Genomic DNA, 14,990 nt, shown 5'->3' with positions numbered 1-14,990 from the left:
GAGTCAATACTTTTAGAAATATCCACTATATCCATGGGAGTATCAGGGGGTTTATCATTCCGGTTCAAACTATCTTCGCCCTCGGTCTTTTATGCAACAGATTAGCACATCGTGCAAACTTAGGATGAAACTCATATTTAGAGAAGGGGTTCTAAAAAGTAGGATCAGTGAAAAAAGAAAAGAAAAGAAATACTTACCTTCTGCAGCGACATGCCCAGCTAATCTTCGATTCATTACACCAGCCTAGGTATCGGCGAACAAAAACTCTTCCTCACACAATGGTTGGCCTTCACAAGCGATATATACCAATACACACTATGCACAGCACAAGAAAACGAACTGCTTTGATCGAAAGTTAGGAAACGAATAAATCAATTCACTTTGTCCTAACTTTCATCGTCAACAAATTTACACAAGGGACATCATACTTATTTTGTTACAAAATGCAAAACATACATTGCCGGAAAGTATTTTTGATATACAGGCCGGTGGATGCCCGTTGTGAGAAGTATTTTTTCTTGTAGTACTTGTCACTGTCTTTCTCATATAATCGAAATGTCTTCCACATATGTCCACATCTCTTAGTAATTGACGTTCAAAATGGCGGTATTTTAACCCACTTTATTTAATAACCCTTAAGTTTTGAAATAAAAAATGTTGAAGTCTTCGACAAATATCTGTAATTTCTTAATTTCAACTACTTCATAGAACATTTGAAGAATTGCAAAAATCTCAGAGAAAAGCTGTAATGAAAAAATGATTTTTTGGGTGCCTCCCACAAACAACGCGCTTTATCTCAACACCATTACATTTTGGAGAGTTTTCATGTTCAACAAGTTTTCTCGCAGTAGAATTTTCTATAATTTTGTCATTGACATTATGCCTCTATCTCGAAACTTTTAGGTGGATTAATCACAATTCAGTATACATCAAAAGAAGGGCTTCTATTCTGAAAAAGTGTTCCTAACACACCAAATCGCTAAAATCAACTCCTAGAGCACCATTAATTAAACACACGTTTTGGTACCATTGTGACCACTGTGCACTGGAGTAGCTTACAATCTCGCGTACAAGCTAAAACTTTTATGCTGGAAGTGAGTCCGAGATGTAAAAATAAATATGTATAGCATTTTTCTAAGCACAATTGCAGTGTTGTAGTCATAGTGACTGACAGGACCTTGCAAACTTAATTATCACATGGCTACTATTCAGCGTGCTGAGTATTATATGTGTGATCCTTGTGAATCCGATTATGGTATGTAACTGCAGTAATGCGTATCCAAATTTTTGGTTCTCCAAACATAGACGAACCTATGTACAGGGCGCTGAGACGCAAGGGTATACTATTGCTCCAAACCCAGTGTGGTAAAGAGTTATAGAGTTTGCTGGGAAGTCCTGAGAACCAAGTCGATTACGGAAAAAATGCAGCAGTATTTTTGCAGTATTGACGACCGATGTCTGAAATTTCTTACAAAAGGTTAATAAACTGATCTTCCAAAAAGTCACGCCGAAAGTTTATAAACTTAAATCGGTTCAAGCCGAATTTGAATGACAATATCACGTAGGAGCTCTGCTATCTCAATATCCCCTGGGGGTGTTGATATATCGGCTCATCGAGAAGTGTCTTTTATTCCCTTGAGAGTGGAAAATTTTCTATGTTATCTGTGTCGTTATTTTCCTTATCTCTAACCTTACCGCTTCCCCAATCCTACCAGCCAGGAAATGATGAAAAGAGAAATCACGCAAGGCACAAATCTCAGATCAACGTGAAGAACGTCGCTACTGAGTTCTGATTCCTGAAGGTACTAATGTTATCATATGTTGAAATATTAAATATCTTTTAAATCATATGGTATGCAGATGTATGTGGTTTTTGTGGGTATGCAGAGTTGAACCACAATCATTATTACCAGCTTAGGACACACAACCAAAAACGATCTTTCTGAATTAATCCCAACAATCATTTTGTCTGTACCTGCTTAGCAGCTTTGAGTATACTTCTTATTGCTCGACTAACAAAATATTTTGTTACACATTTACATGTTAAAATATCATTATTACAATAATATGTACATAAAATAACATAGTACGAAGCGCCATCTAGCCAACCGTTCGACGGCACCACACGGATCAGCGCTTAGTGAATACATGTTGGCAGATTCACCTGGAAGAACACGTTGAGCTCGATCAGACTGGACACTGTCAAAAAGGCCACATACATCGCCAGGCACGTTAACCCGACTTTCCAGTCCAGCTTGAAACGGTTGGCCCAGAATGCGATGTACAGCCCAAACAACGTCGATAACAGCGAAATCGCTGAGTAGGGTAGACCGGATGAATTTAAAGTCACCTTGAATTGAAAATTAAGCGAAATATAGTACACATATTGCGGATGTATTCGACAAAAATATAAGCTCTTACCCATCGATTTCCAGGTACGGCAGGTAAAGCTAGCGATTTGATCAACCACGGTAAACCGAGGCAAAGCAGGATATCAAAAGTATTGGATCCAATTGAGTTGCTAATACCCATTTCACCATGTCCCTGGTTAGTGACGATGATACTGGACACTGCTTCTGGCACGCTCGTACCAGCCGCCAGGAACGTAAGTCCCATCACAGAGTCGGGAATGTCAATGGTGTCACCTGTACGAATAGATGAAACGATTGGTTGATTTACAATCGAATAAATCTACCTCTCAACTTACCCACAACGGTGATAAGAAACGCGACAAAGTAGGATGTAATACCGATCCAAAATATGCACGCGAAGAACGTCAAGATGCGCAGCTTGGGATAGCGACGGCAATCCGGGATAGTGGTCCACAGGAGAAACGTGATAGGCCAGCGACAGAGGTATGCCAAAGTATTTTCTTCTCGACGATTCCAGGGCGTTGATGCTAATTCTGTTAGGTATATTAGCAATCCGTTAATTGCAAGGAATAAGAAAACATACATTTACATACCGAAATCTTCGAAGCTATCTTCACTAGCTTCGCTTTCGCAGGATTGTTTGACGTGGCCATTTTTCAAAGTACCTTTAAACAAGATTAGTCTTGTGAAATTATGTTAAAATATTAATGTAAAAGTGTATACCATTTGCAGTGCCATTTTGTCCATTCGACAATAGCGGTGAAATTTCAGTAACCTCCGTGTACGGTCTGACGCAAGATTTCCGACGAAACGCACGTGACATGCAACGATTGATGGAATCATTGCAGTACATTGCTGGAAAGTAGATATACAAACAATAAGTGTTGAAGTTCCCTTTGGAAATAAACCTAGCAATAGAAACTATGGCGAATCATTTTCCACTAAATATTGAAGATCAACGTGTGAAATTTTATCCATTCCATTACTTGTTTGTCGTTACTCCAAAAGTGCAACATTGCAATCGTTTCTATTTAATAATCCCAAAATGCAATAGCTAAGCAAATACGAGATAACGCCAAGACAAAGCAATAAACTCATCGGTTTTGTCTGGGGTCGGGAAAGACAACGTTCCAGGTTCATTGCCACTAATTAAAAAGAGCGTACTTATCGCAATGTAAATTTCGTGACCTACAATGAAGCCCAGTGATATTTTGGTTCTCTGTAAGAATCGGCTTTATTTTAAGTCATGCTCTCCGGGCGGACGTCGTGTAATAACCCATGTGAAAAGTGAAACGACTCGGCAATAATTTAATAACCGCTCGCCTCTGCACACGTCGTACTAACAAATTTATTCGATGGAATCATTCGTCTTGAGATAGCGACAATTAAGATACGCACACCCTTGCACACGACATTAGCGATCAGCAAAGGCAACAGCGGCTCTAGTTTTTTTACGATTGCAATTCACTCGAACTGGGCCTCTCGTCTTGGTGTAACGCGAAGATAGTTTCCGTTGCGAGGTTCGTCATATAGATAAAATTTCACACGGAATTCTACGAATGAGTTATTATAGCTTATTCACGTGTAGCCAAACATACCTGTAATGTAGAGAATGTAGGCTAAAACTAAGATTAGCGCTTCGTACCACATAACCTTCCCATCGGAGAGCACAGTGATCAGGCCGATGACGGCCATGCCGTACATTATCGAGTCGCGTGTGACAGGCCACCATTTCAGTTGGACTACCTGAGAATAAACAACAGAATAAAATACATTGTAGTTTATAGTATTAAATGATCTAGTCGCATGCATTTCTAGCTAAAAGGTCATTTTTCTAGTACGAGGAATACAACGATCTCCAAAAACGTCTTTGGAGGCTTTTAGGGAGGAGCCACACAGCAACTTTCGTAATATCTAAAAATACACAATTATTCACCATGGAAAGCAAAGGAGGGCCTCCTTTCAAAATTTCGGAAGGAAAGTCATGTAAGCTTTGCAACGTAAGCGTGAATTCCCGCAAGGAAAGAGGCTTATTGTTAGCTGATGACAGGGCCGGCCGAATACTTTTTTCCGGAGTGGGTAGTAAGGTTCGGAGTAATTTCTACTCGTATTGATGAAAGTTTAGACATGACGTATGTTATGTAAGTGAAAATGAAATCTCCCCGATAATAGCTTCTATTCATTTGAAAACACACTTTGTTAAGGGTTTGTATGACCGACGGCTTAGCGAAAATGTGTTTATTGATTACTGATACTACATAGAATATTTGTACAGTTAAGTACCAATCACTCCATTCCTTTCAATTTCGTTGCATTCCCTGGTGGATATTGAAGCCCGCATGATAATATTGTCTAATGGAGAGGTATCTCCGACGCCTGACAGAGAACGATTGGAATATTTCTCCGATTACAAAAATAATGCCAATAAGTCTCCTTTACAATACAAACCGTATCCATCTAATACAATCAGCGCTTGGACGGTCTACTTCCGGACCATACCGCGTGATCTAACTAAACAACACTCAGTCGTGTTTTTTTCTCACGCGTCCATACGTCCTGTATGAGGCTTACTTGGGTGCTCTCTCTGTCACACTTTGATTCACTCTCTAACACTCCACATGAGACTTACTTCTGTGCTCACCTCTATCACGCCATGTGAGGTTACTTATGTGCTCACCTTTTTCATACCTTGCTAGGCTTACTTTTGTGCTCGCCTCTAACATACCATATGAGGCTGACTTGGATGCTCACCCTATCACCTGATTCACTCTCGATCATACCACTCTATTACACCCCTGTCGCTCCCCCTGGCATCCCATGTGGGACATTTTTCTTAGGCCCCACTTCTGATTCTGACATGTCATGTGAGGCTTACTTAGGTGCTCACCATTTTCATACCTTGTGAGGCTTACTTTTGTGCTAACCCCTAACGTACCATGTGAGGCTGACTTTTGTGCTCACCCCTAACATACCGCGGGAGGCTGACTTGGATGCTCACCCTTCACTTCTCTGCCACGCCACGAGGCATCAATAGCTAAGTCCCAACATACTACGCTACGACCCTCCCATCTTGGCATGAGGCAGTCCACATATACGGCTATACACTCACTCTTCTGCCTTGCTGCGTGGTGGCTGGGTTCACCCCTTACGCGGTTGCCAGTCGCTGCCCCAAACCCGACTCAGCATGCACAGACCATTCACTCACTTTTTTTTGCGCTCGGCCTTTTTCCGCTCCAACTAACCAATCTCTAGTTAGTCGTGCTCGTCGTCTGTTGCTCGGTACGCCAGATTCCCTGCAGCCTGCAGGCAATCTGGGTGGTTGCAATCAATACTGCGTTCCACTTCTCCACCGCTTGACACATCCGCTGAATAAGGGTATCAGGGGTTGTGTCCCAGCTGCAGACGTCGATCATTGCTCTTCTTTCGACGTCGAAACGAGGACATACGAACAGTATGTATTCGGCAGTTTCGTCGACACCTGGGCAGTTAGGGCAGACGGGGACCTCCGCGTGCCCGAACCTGTGGAGATACTGTCGGAAGCAGCCATGGCCTGACAGGAATTGTGTTGGATGGAAGTGAACTTCCCCATGGGGTCTGCCCACCCAGCTCGATATGTTAGGTATCAGCCGATTGGTCCACCTACCTTTCGAGGAGTTATCCCACTCACGCTGCCATCTGGCGACCGAAGCCACCCTGGTGCGCTCGCGGGCTCCTTTATTTTCCGCCGTACCTGAGGATAGATACGGCAACGCCTGCCAGTATCCTACGTCTACTGGTGCACACCTTTGAGCTGTTGGACATCATTCTCGATAGAGCCGCAACAGCAGTAGACGCTCTCTTGCATGTATAGTCGACATGGCTGGTCAGCTTGTCGTCTATAATAACTCCGAGAGACTTCAGACTCCGCTGCGAGGTGATCACGACTTCTCCCACATTGATAACTGCATGTTGTGCTGACTTGCGGTTGTTGACGATAACTACCTCCGTCTTATGCCGAGCGAGCTCCAGGCCTCTCGCGCTCATCCATTCCTCCACCGTGTTTATCGCGTGTTCTGCGGTTAGTTCTACCTCAGGAATTGACTCCCCATAGACGATCTTGATCCCAGGAGGGAACTTCAGTCTCAGAACCCCGTCATACATGAGGTTAGATAACACCGGGCCTAGGATCGTGCCCTGCGGGACTCCGGCGGTAGTAGGAACCCTTTTCTGACCAGCATCGGTCTCGTATAGCAGTACGTGGTTCTGGAGGTAACTTTCCAGGATCCGGTAGGCCTAGCCGGTGTAACGAGAGCGCGATGGCATCCCAGCTTGCGCTGTTGAATGCGTTCTTCACATCAAGTGTCACTAACGCACAGTATCGAATGGCTCGCCTTTTTCGTTGGATCGCTATCTCGGCAGTCTTTATCACTTCTCTGCCACGCCACGAGGCATCAATAGCTAAGTCCCAACATACTACGCTACGACCCTCCCATCTTGGCATGAGGCAGTCCACATATACGGCTATACACACACTCACTGCGCTGTTGAATGCGTTCTTCACATCAAGTGTCACTAACGCACAGTATCGAATGGCTCGCCTTTTTCGTTGGATCGCTATCTCGGCAGTCTTTATCACTGAGTTGATAGCGCCCACCGTGGACTTACCCTTCCGAAAGCCAAACTGGTTGCTTGACAGGCCGTCCGTACCTTCTGAGTACGGGGTTAGCCTGTTGAGGATAATCCTCTCAAGCAATTTGCCAGTCGTGTCGATCAGACGGATTGGTCTGTACGCCGATGGGTCGCCTGGCAGCTTCCCGGGCTTCGGCAACAGCACCAGTTTCTGCCTTTTCCATCTATCAGGGAAGTGGCACTCGTCAAGGCATCTCTGCATAGCTAGCCTGAACATGTTCGGGTTCGCTATGATCGCTGCTTTTGTTCGTTGCTAGGGAATTAGCCACTGCGAGTAGTTCTTCATTCGTCAGCGGAGCCACCATTTCGGCCGCGCCCACACTGTCTCGTAGTGCAGGTGGCCAGGGGCTTGTGGCTCGAGACAGGAAGAGTACTTCGATAATCGTCGCCAACCGGTCCGGAGACCGTTCTGGGGGTGGAGAGCCCCCTTTGGTCTTGGCCATTACGATTCTGTAGACGTCACCCGACGGATTCGCGTTGGCACTCTCACACAGGTTGTCGAAACACGTTCTCTTGCTGCTTTTAATGGCCTTGTTAACCCTTTCATGCCCAACTTTTTTCTCGTGCATGTGGGGTTCAAAAACTATCTTTCCCTGAAAACGGTGGGGACAAGAAACACGAAAAGCCTTTTTTTATAAAAATAGGTGCTTTCCTCGCAGTGCTAGAAGCTGCTCATTTTTTATCTTCCTATTCCCAATACAATTCTCCTAGAATATTTGCAATAATCCAATTGCGTAGAAAATGTAGCCAAAGACAGTCTAAATTGATAAGTTTTATCAGTTTTCAATAATATTGCAACATAACGAAGATATATGAAAAATTAATTTTCAGTCGTCAACGTAAATTGCTCCTGGCAGAACCGCTCCATTAGAATCCAATTAGACTAATTGCAATAACTTCAGTTCTAAAGCTGATCCTTGTAACTATTAATACTCAAATGAAAGCAATAGTTACAGTTATTACGCTTACTTGTTTTTGCGAGCAAATCTTGCCTCAATCAAAAGTTATAGCTGTTAAAAAACGTTGTTGTCCACAAACAACATGGGCATGAATGGGTTAATGGCCAATTTCGCAGCTCGAAACACTTCACGGCGGTTCTCTCTTGCATCCTCGGTGCGGGTTCTTTGTATCCTACGTCTAGCTCTGAGGCAGGCTGATCGTAGAGCCGCAATCTCGGCACTCCACAAGTATACCGGGCGTCTGCCGTTTCTTGGCAGGGTTTTCCTCGGCATAGTGGCGTCGCACGCGCGTGATAGGACGTCTACCAGCGCATCCCCACTTAGACTGTCGGTGTTGGCCTCCAGTCCCGGGGCCGCGGTGAAAGCTTCGATGGCGAAGTGATTAGACTTCCACCCGCGTACCTGACAGGGATCTCCCGCCCTCGGATGCTGCACACCATAGTTGATCCTAAAGCGAATTGCTAAATGATCGCTATGGGTGTAGCCCTCGTGTACCCTCCATTCCATGCCTGGAACCAGACCCGGGCTGACAAATGTTACGTCAATCCATACCTCCACCCCGTTTCTACGGAATGTGCTAGCGGAGCCATTATTGGCTAACACAGCGTCGAGTTTCGCAAGCGCCTCCAGTAGCGCTTGGCCCCTGCTATTTGTACAGCGGATGCCCCACTCTACTGCCCAAGCGTTAGTCTCCCGCTAGAACTACCGGTTTCCGGCCCACTAGGTCGGACGAGAGCCTGTCGATCATCTGGTTGAACTGTTCTATGGGCCAACTTGGTGGAGCGTAGCAGCTACAATAGAACACACCATTGATCTTGGCAATCGCAACACCCTTGGCGGAGAAGTGTATTACTTCTTGAACTCGGGCGTGTACGAATAAGTATATGTATAAGTACCCGCCCGGGGAGTAGACATGCCTTATTTGCGAAATATAGAATTAGCTCGTTCCAGAATCCTTCGCTTCAATCAGTGAAAATTCACGAGTAGGTACCAGAAATAAATAAATCTGCACCTTCCCCGCAAGGTTTTCCATAAAAATTGATTTTTGGCGCCATTTTCAAATCCCAAATGGCGACTTCCGGCTTAGCGAGATTCTCTACAACTCAATCAACATGAGTATTTTCGGAATGGTTTTGACGAGTAGCAGACAAACGTCGATGTTTGCCGTCATTTTAAAATTTTATATGGTGACTTCAGGTTTACCGAAATTCTCGCATGAAAAATTTGGGCAATCATCTAAATCACCCTCAAATATAAGATCTAATCATAAACCAGCAAAATGCAAAATATTTTTATGTGTTCATCCAGGAAAGTGCGATGAGAATGGAAGAGAGTGAAGAAAGAGACGTATGTGGTGTGAGTTGGGGGTTTGAATTTATTCAAATTAAACATATTGCTTAAATTTAAGTAAATTCAACTGTTTAATTAAAACTATTTGTACTACAACTTCCAAAAATACCAATATTGATTGGGTTATAGCGAATTTCGCGAAATCGGAAATCGCCATCTTGGATTTAAAAATGGCGTCAAAAATCAATTTTTGGAACTTACCCGTTAAGATCATTCCAAAAACACTCATATTGACTGGGTTATACTGAATGTGGCTAACCCGGAAGTCGCCATCTTGGAATTCAAAATGGCGTCAAACATCGATCTTTGTCTAGTACTCGCCAAGACCATTCCGAAAATACCCATATTGATTGGGTTATAGCGAATTTCGCTAAACCGGAAGTTTCAAAATGGCGCCAATCATAAATTTCTGGTACCTACTCTTCAAGACCATTCCGACAATACCCATATTACATGGGTTGTAGGGAATTTCCGCTAAACCGGAATGCGCCATCTTGGATTTCAAAATGGCGTCAAACATAAATTTCTAGCACCTACTTGTCAATACCAGTCCGAAAATACCCATATTAACTGGGTTATAGCGAATTTCGCTAAACTGGAAGTCGCCATTTTTTATTTCAAAATGGCGTCAAAAATCAAATTCTGGTCCCTACTCTTCAAGTCCATTCCGAAAATAACCATATTGATTGGGTTATAGCGAATTTCGCTAAACCGGAAGTTGCCATCTTTGATTTCAAAATGGCGTCAAAAATCAGTTTCTGGCACCTACTCTTCAAGTCCATTCCGAAAATACCCATATTGTTGGGGTGCGGGCCATAAGGAATCTTCCAGACCCGTCTCTTCCATCTTTCCGAAAATCTTCTAAGTCTTTTGCATTCAAAAGTATTTAGAATATTTTTTGCAAAAACCGTGTTAATTGCGAAATTCGCGCAAAATGAAACTGCCAAAATTCTTCTAAGTTAAAGTTAAGTTAAGCATTTAAAAGGACTTAGAAATTTTTTTCAGAAAAATACTAATAAGTCTTTTGCATTTAAAATACTAATAAGTCTTTTGCATTTAAAAGGACTTTTGGAACTATTTTTGCAAAAACCGCGTTTATTGGAAAATTCGCATAAAAAACCGCGTTAATTGGAAAATCCGCGTAAAGAAACCGCGTTAGTCGGAAAATCCGCGTAAAAAAAACCTCGTAAAAAAACCTGGGTGTACAAGCGTTTTAGGGATTAAAATGTGCTATTATTTCAATTGGATTAGCCTTTGTTCGATACCATGTATTGAAGTTGTCGCATTTCAAATCCGAATCAAAGGCAAAGACTTATTTATATTGTTTCCATACTCATCGCACCTCAGCTGGTTCTAGGTGCCTTCAACTTCCACGGTATGCCATGGGCTTGTCTTCACGATGATAACCGATCTATCTTAATTTATGATATTCGCTACATTTAGTGTGCCCAGTGATTTAAAGAGTTACGCGTCCAGTGTCCGAAACAATCGAATCAAAACAAGAAATTTCTCCGGTGAAAGCGTAGAACGTTTTGACTGGCTTGATTCAGACGAAACGAACAATCGTACCAGATTACCAGATACAAATACTAGTTTGAGTTCTTTCACATTGCTTCATTGTGAAATTGCACATTGCACATTGCTGAGAAGGCGGACACTTAGGCATTAGAAGGAGATATTTAAGAAATATCGTGTAGCTTCAACGAATTTTTCAGTATATCTTGTCAGAGGACGCAGAGGAAAATTTATCAAATTTCATTTGGGGCAATGAATGTTTTGGAATCCGAAAGGTATCAGCAAACCTTGGTTAAAGCGGATGGATGAAGGTCGTGAATTCCTTTGGGTGATATATCGGGTCATGTCAAATGGTACGTTGAATGCGCATCTTTGGAGTATTGGGGCGGGGAGAACGGTCTCTGCGCTTGTGGTGACGGTTATCGCAACATTGAACATATTGTCTGGTCGAAATTGCAACTGGTAGAATATTTATTTCAGATGTGGGAAAAAACCGGTTGAGTACCGGTACGGTAAACGAAATCTACACACATGTTTTCATTTGCTTTACACCGTGTGCGGCTTTGTTCTTGGTTGTGTGCAACCGAGACAAGAAAACTAAACTGTTTACATTGCACCCCGGTTGGGTTTTGGTTTTCGGTTACCGGTGAACGAGTATGGAATGATACACGAAAAATACGAAACCAAACCTCGGTTGCGTTGCGGTTGTGTATTCGGGTTGATGTTGATCGGGTGTGCTAGTGGCGCCAGTATTTTTAATGAAAATTCATTAATAATTTCCGTTGGATATGATGTTGAGTATTTTTTCGGTAATTGTTTTCAGGCGTTACCCGTACCGAAAATTAATGTTCGTTGCCAATTTGATATCATCACTGGCTGATTTCAAATTGCCATTTCATGATGATTTATTTTAAAGAGGTGTGTATTATGGATATTTTTGGTAAAAGAAATTATTCATTACTCGATAGTAAAACAATAGTAGATAGCCTCCGCTATCTTTATTTCCAAGATGACAGACCAAAAAAGATTATAACTACTAGAGGTCGCATGTCGCTGATAATTTATCATCTCGCTCTTACATATACTAGGCCCACTAGTTTGACACATAATGGCCCGGGTACGCACATGTCAAAGTAATGGGATAGAATTCAAGATTATGGCGTATTCATGATAGGGTAAGGTGGGGCAAATCCGACCGTTTGGTAAACCCGACCAGACTGTTATCGAAAATCGGAAGCACTACGCGAATCAATATGGTGGCATGACAACCTTTTTCTTAGTCTACATTGAGATGCTCAAACGCCAATAAAGGTGTTTTTACAACTTTTGATTTGATTTTTGTGCATCATTGTCCTCAGGATATTTCTGATTGTTAAAGTGATTGCATAAAAAATGTAATTTAAATTCTTCGATTAAAGTCCTACAAAGTGCATAGATGAATTTAGTCCAACTTTTTTCATATATTTTTTTAATCGCATCGTAATGAAAAATGACGCGGTGGAGCAAATCTGACCACTAAAATGGGGTAAATCCGCCCGCTTTTTATGCTAAGGAAATTTTTGTTTAACAAATTTAAATATATTTTTTATCATTATTTATTATTTTTTTGCATAATGGTTCATAATTACAAACAAAAAACACAAAAACGTGATGAATATAGTATTCATCAAGGCATTGCTCCAATGCAAATTACGTGCTACTGTTCGTGATTTTGACATTCCAAGATTGACATTGAATTCCATTTTATTCACGTTACAATTCAATAACATAACATTCATTGATTTATTGCCGAACAACTATAAAATTTGGGAAAGTCATTCTTTTCCATATGTTGTTCTAGAAAGATGGTATGTAAGGATACACAGTATTCGCATACATGTTTTAGGTAGATTTTAGTAATCTTATTGTCAGATCTGGAAAGTGTACCTCCCCTATCTTTTCACAAACTACTTATTTCCGACTAAACATACCTGTCCACCTAAAAGTCCACAGACGGCAGGAACTGCTAGGATATTGAACACGGCGGATCCTACCACGGCACCAACTCCTAAATCCCCTTTAGTTACAAATGTTCCAACACAGTTAATAAACAGTTCTGGGCTGGATGAGGCTGCCGCCATGAAGGTTGCCCCTGCAACATCCTCCTTCACCTGAAGTTCTGATAAATATAGAATGGTCGTTGTCATACTTGCTTAGATAGGACTGTCAACCTTGTCGCTTACTTTTGCACATCAACTCGATCGCCGGTACGAAATAATCATCGCAGACTATGGCTAGTAGCCAGAAACAGTAGCAAGCAATCAGTAAGTGTACTACGATCCATCCATGACGACGATCCTCGCGAGTAAATCCATCTGACGGAAACTCAAAGATCGCCGCTGGCGTACAATTCCTTCCCGGAAACCAATTTGGTTCAGTTGTACCCGCAAATTCCGTAAATTCCTCGGGTTTCAAATCTGTCACAAACCCGACATCAACAGATCCAAATACCTCTACCTGATCCTGCAGAATCTCAAGCAGATGACGACGTTGTCGAGATTTGAAAACTACGGCGTTGCCATCGGATGATGCGATCAGCGAATTTATTACCGAAATCGACAATAAGCTCACAACAAACAATATTCTAAGCACAAAAGCGACCTTCACTCTTCGGTTCTTTATTCCACAAAACGTCCCAGGTTCTACCATCTCCGAATAAAGGAAATAAAATTGCACTGAACAGAACACACGCTTGAATGCACTTATCAAACCTGTTGGGCCAAATTCGAAACACCACAGCACATAACGCGCCAACAAGGTACAAAGATCGAAAGAAAGTTAACAACCGTTGTCACCCACGTTTTTATAGTCGTCGCACTTTCGTAGCTACAACGACTTAGCCGTGCCGAGATGCACTTTATCTCAAGGGAGACACGAATCTCGTCACTGTCACTCGTAAATCACAATGTATAGAAATCCAAGACTCTTCTCATCTTGCACCCGGATAACCAACATCCTCCTAACTTCAATCGTCGGCTGCGACCGGTCTTCACCCGAAGCGCCCGAGATAAGACAGATACACAATCTTACGCCACAAACTACTGAAACCTAGTGTCGTCAACAGCAGCGATGTAAACTCATAGTTGCTGGTCCAATATTTACGCTAAAATAGTCTGTTTTTGTTAGATTATTGAAACGACGTATCATCGAGTTCCTCAGAGAGACTCAAAAATTTTCTTTCCACAAGACAATGAACTTGGCGATGACCGGAGTCAGCTCCGAAGGATGATCTGCAAACAAAAACCCAGATAATCTTCGCCAGTCAGGCGTTTATTTACTGGAATGCGCTTTGCCAACATTCTGACGGTTGTGCACATAGACTTTCATGTCTCACTCGGTTGCTTCGAAGGTTGGATGCCAGTTCCGGGAGTGGTAAAATCGTTCTTTCTCTAATTTGTTGCAGTAGCAGTTAAGCTACGAGTGTGATAAGAGATCGTTGAGGCAAATAATTACCAACTAATGTTTGGAAATATATCAGAGGATCAGTAATGGGTGGCGTGAAAATTTCGTGAACATATGCTTGCTGACAGTTCTGCCTCACATGTAGTTCCAAGGTGTTGAACAATAGGATATACTAGTTCACCATCAATAAAATTTGCGCCATTTTTAGCCTTTTTGGACCACTCCCAACAAACATTAGGAGCTGAACTATAAGACTACGTGTTGATTTAAAGCAGATTAAAGGTTATGTAAGCTGAGTAAAACTTTCGCTGGACTATTTAAACATTAACAGTTTATTCAGCCTATTTAAAATCCAGTATTCGCCAGTTACAACTAGGCTGAACTATACTGCTAATAAATGTAATAGCGACAATATTAAAGCTTTTATTCAACCATCTTAATTAGACTGAATTGCGAGTTGAATAAACGATGCTGTTACCAATACTATTACCTTTAATCATTAAGCTGCACTACATGTCTTCAAAAGGTTGTTTCTACCTTTACATTTGCCGTTATACCACCTTTGACTTTTAGCTGAATTATGTGTTTAACAAAGGTTATTGTAACTACTACAAAAATTGGCGCGATTAGCAAATCATGAGGAATGGCAACCGACCTGGGTTCGAGTCTCAATACACATACAATA

General features: G+C 42.1%; 1 protein-coding gene across 1 annotated transcript; it reads right to left on the bottom strand.

Annotated features, from left to right (window-relative positions):
- Nucleotides 1-1,839: 1,839 nt before the first annotated feature.
- LOC131695299 (sodium/potassium/calcium exchanger 3-like) lies at nt 1,840-13,663 on the bottom strand. The gene is made up of 8 exons (XM_058983768.1): nt 13,087-13,663; nt 12,835-13,022; nt 3,971-4,118; nt 3,096-3,227; nt 2,966-3,037; nt 2,708-2,905; nt 2,422-2,645; nt 1,840-2,350 (listed from the first exon to the last, which is right to left on the bottom strand). The coding sequence occupies exons 1-8, from the start codon at nt 13,550-13,552 to the stop codon at nt 2,138-2,140; spliced, it is 1,641 nt and encodes a 546-aa protein (XP_058839751.1). The 5' UTR covers nt 13,553-13,663; the 3' UTR covers nt 1,840-2,137.
- Between the last annotated feature and the right edge of the window lie 1,327 nt (nt 13,664-14,990).

This window comes from Topomyia yanbarensis, unplaced genomic scaffold, assembly GCF_030247195.1.
Source record: "Topomyia yanbarensis strain Yona2022 unplaced genomic scaffold, ASM3024719v1 HiC_scaffold_34, whole genome shotgun sequence".
NCBI classification, from domain to species: Eukaryota; Metazoa; Arthropoda; class Insecta; order Diptera; family Culicidae; genus Topomyia; species Topomyia yanbarensis.
Note: the sequence above shows the minus strand (reverse complement) of the source record. Positions and strands in the feature narration are given on the sequence as shown.

Excerpts from the sequence above, each read along its gene's own strand:
- LOC131695299 (XM_058983768.1), bottom strand. The coding sequence starts at position 13,552 with ATGGTAGAACCTGGGACGTTTTGTGGAATAAAGAACCGAAGAGTGAAG. Across the intron at positions 13,023-13,086 it reads GATCGAGTTGATGTGCAAAA|AACTTCAGGTGAAGGAGGAT; the intron begins GTAAGCGACAAG and ends TATATTTATCAG. Across the intron at positions 3,228-3,970 it reads CTACATTCTCTACATTACAG|CAATGTACTGCAATGATTCC; the intron begins GTATGTTTGGCT and ends TCTACTTTCCAG.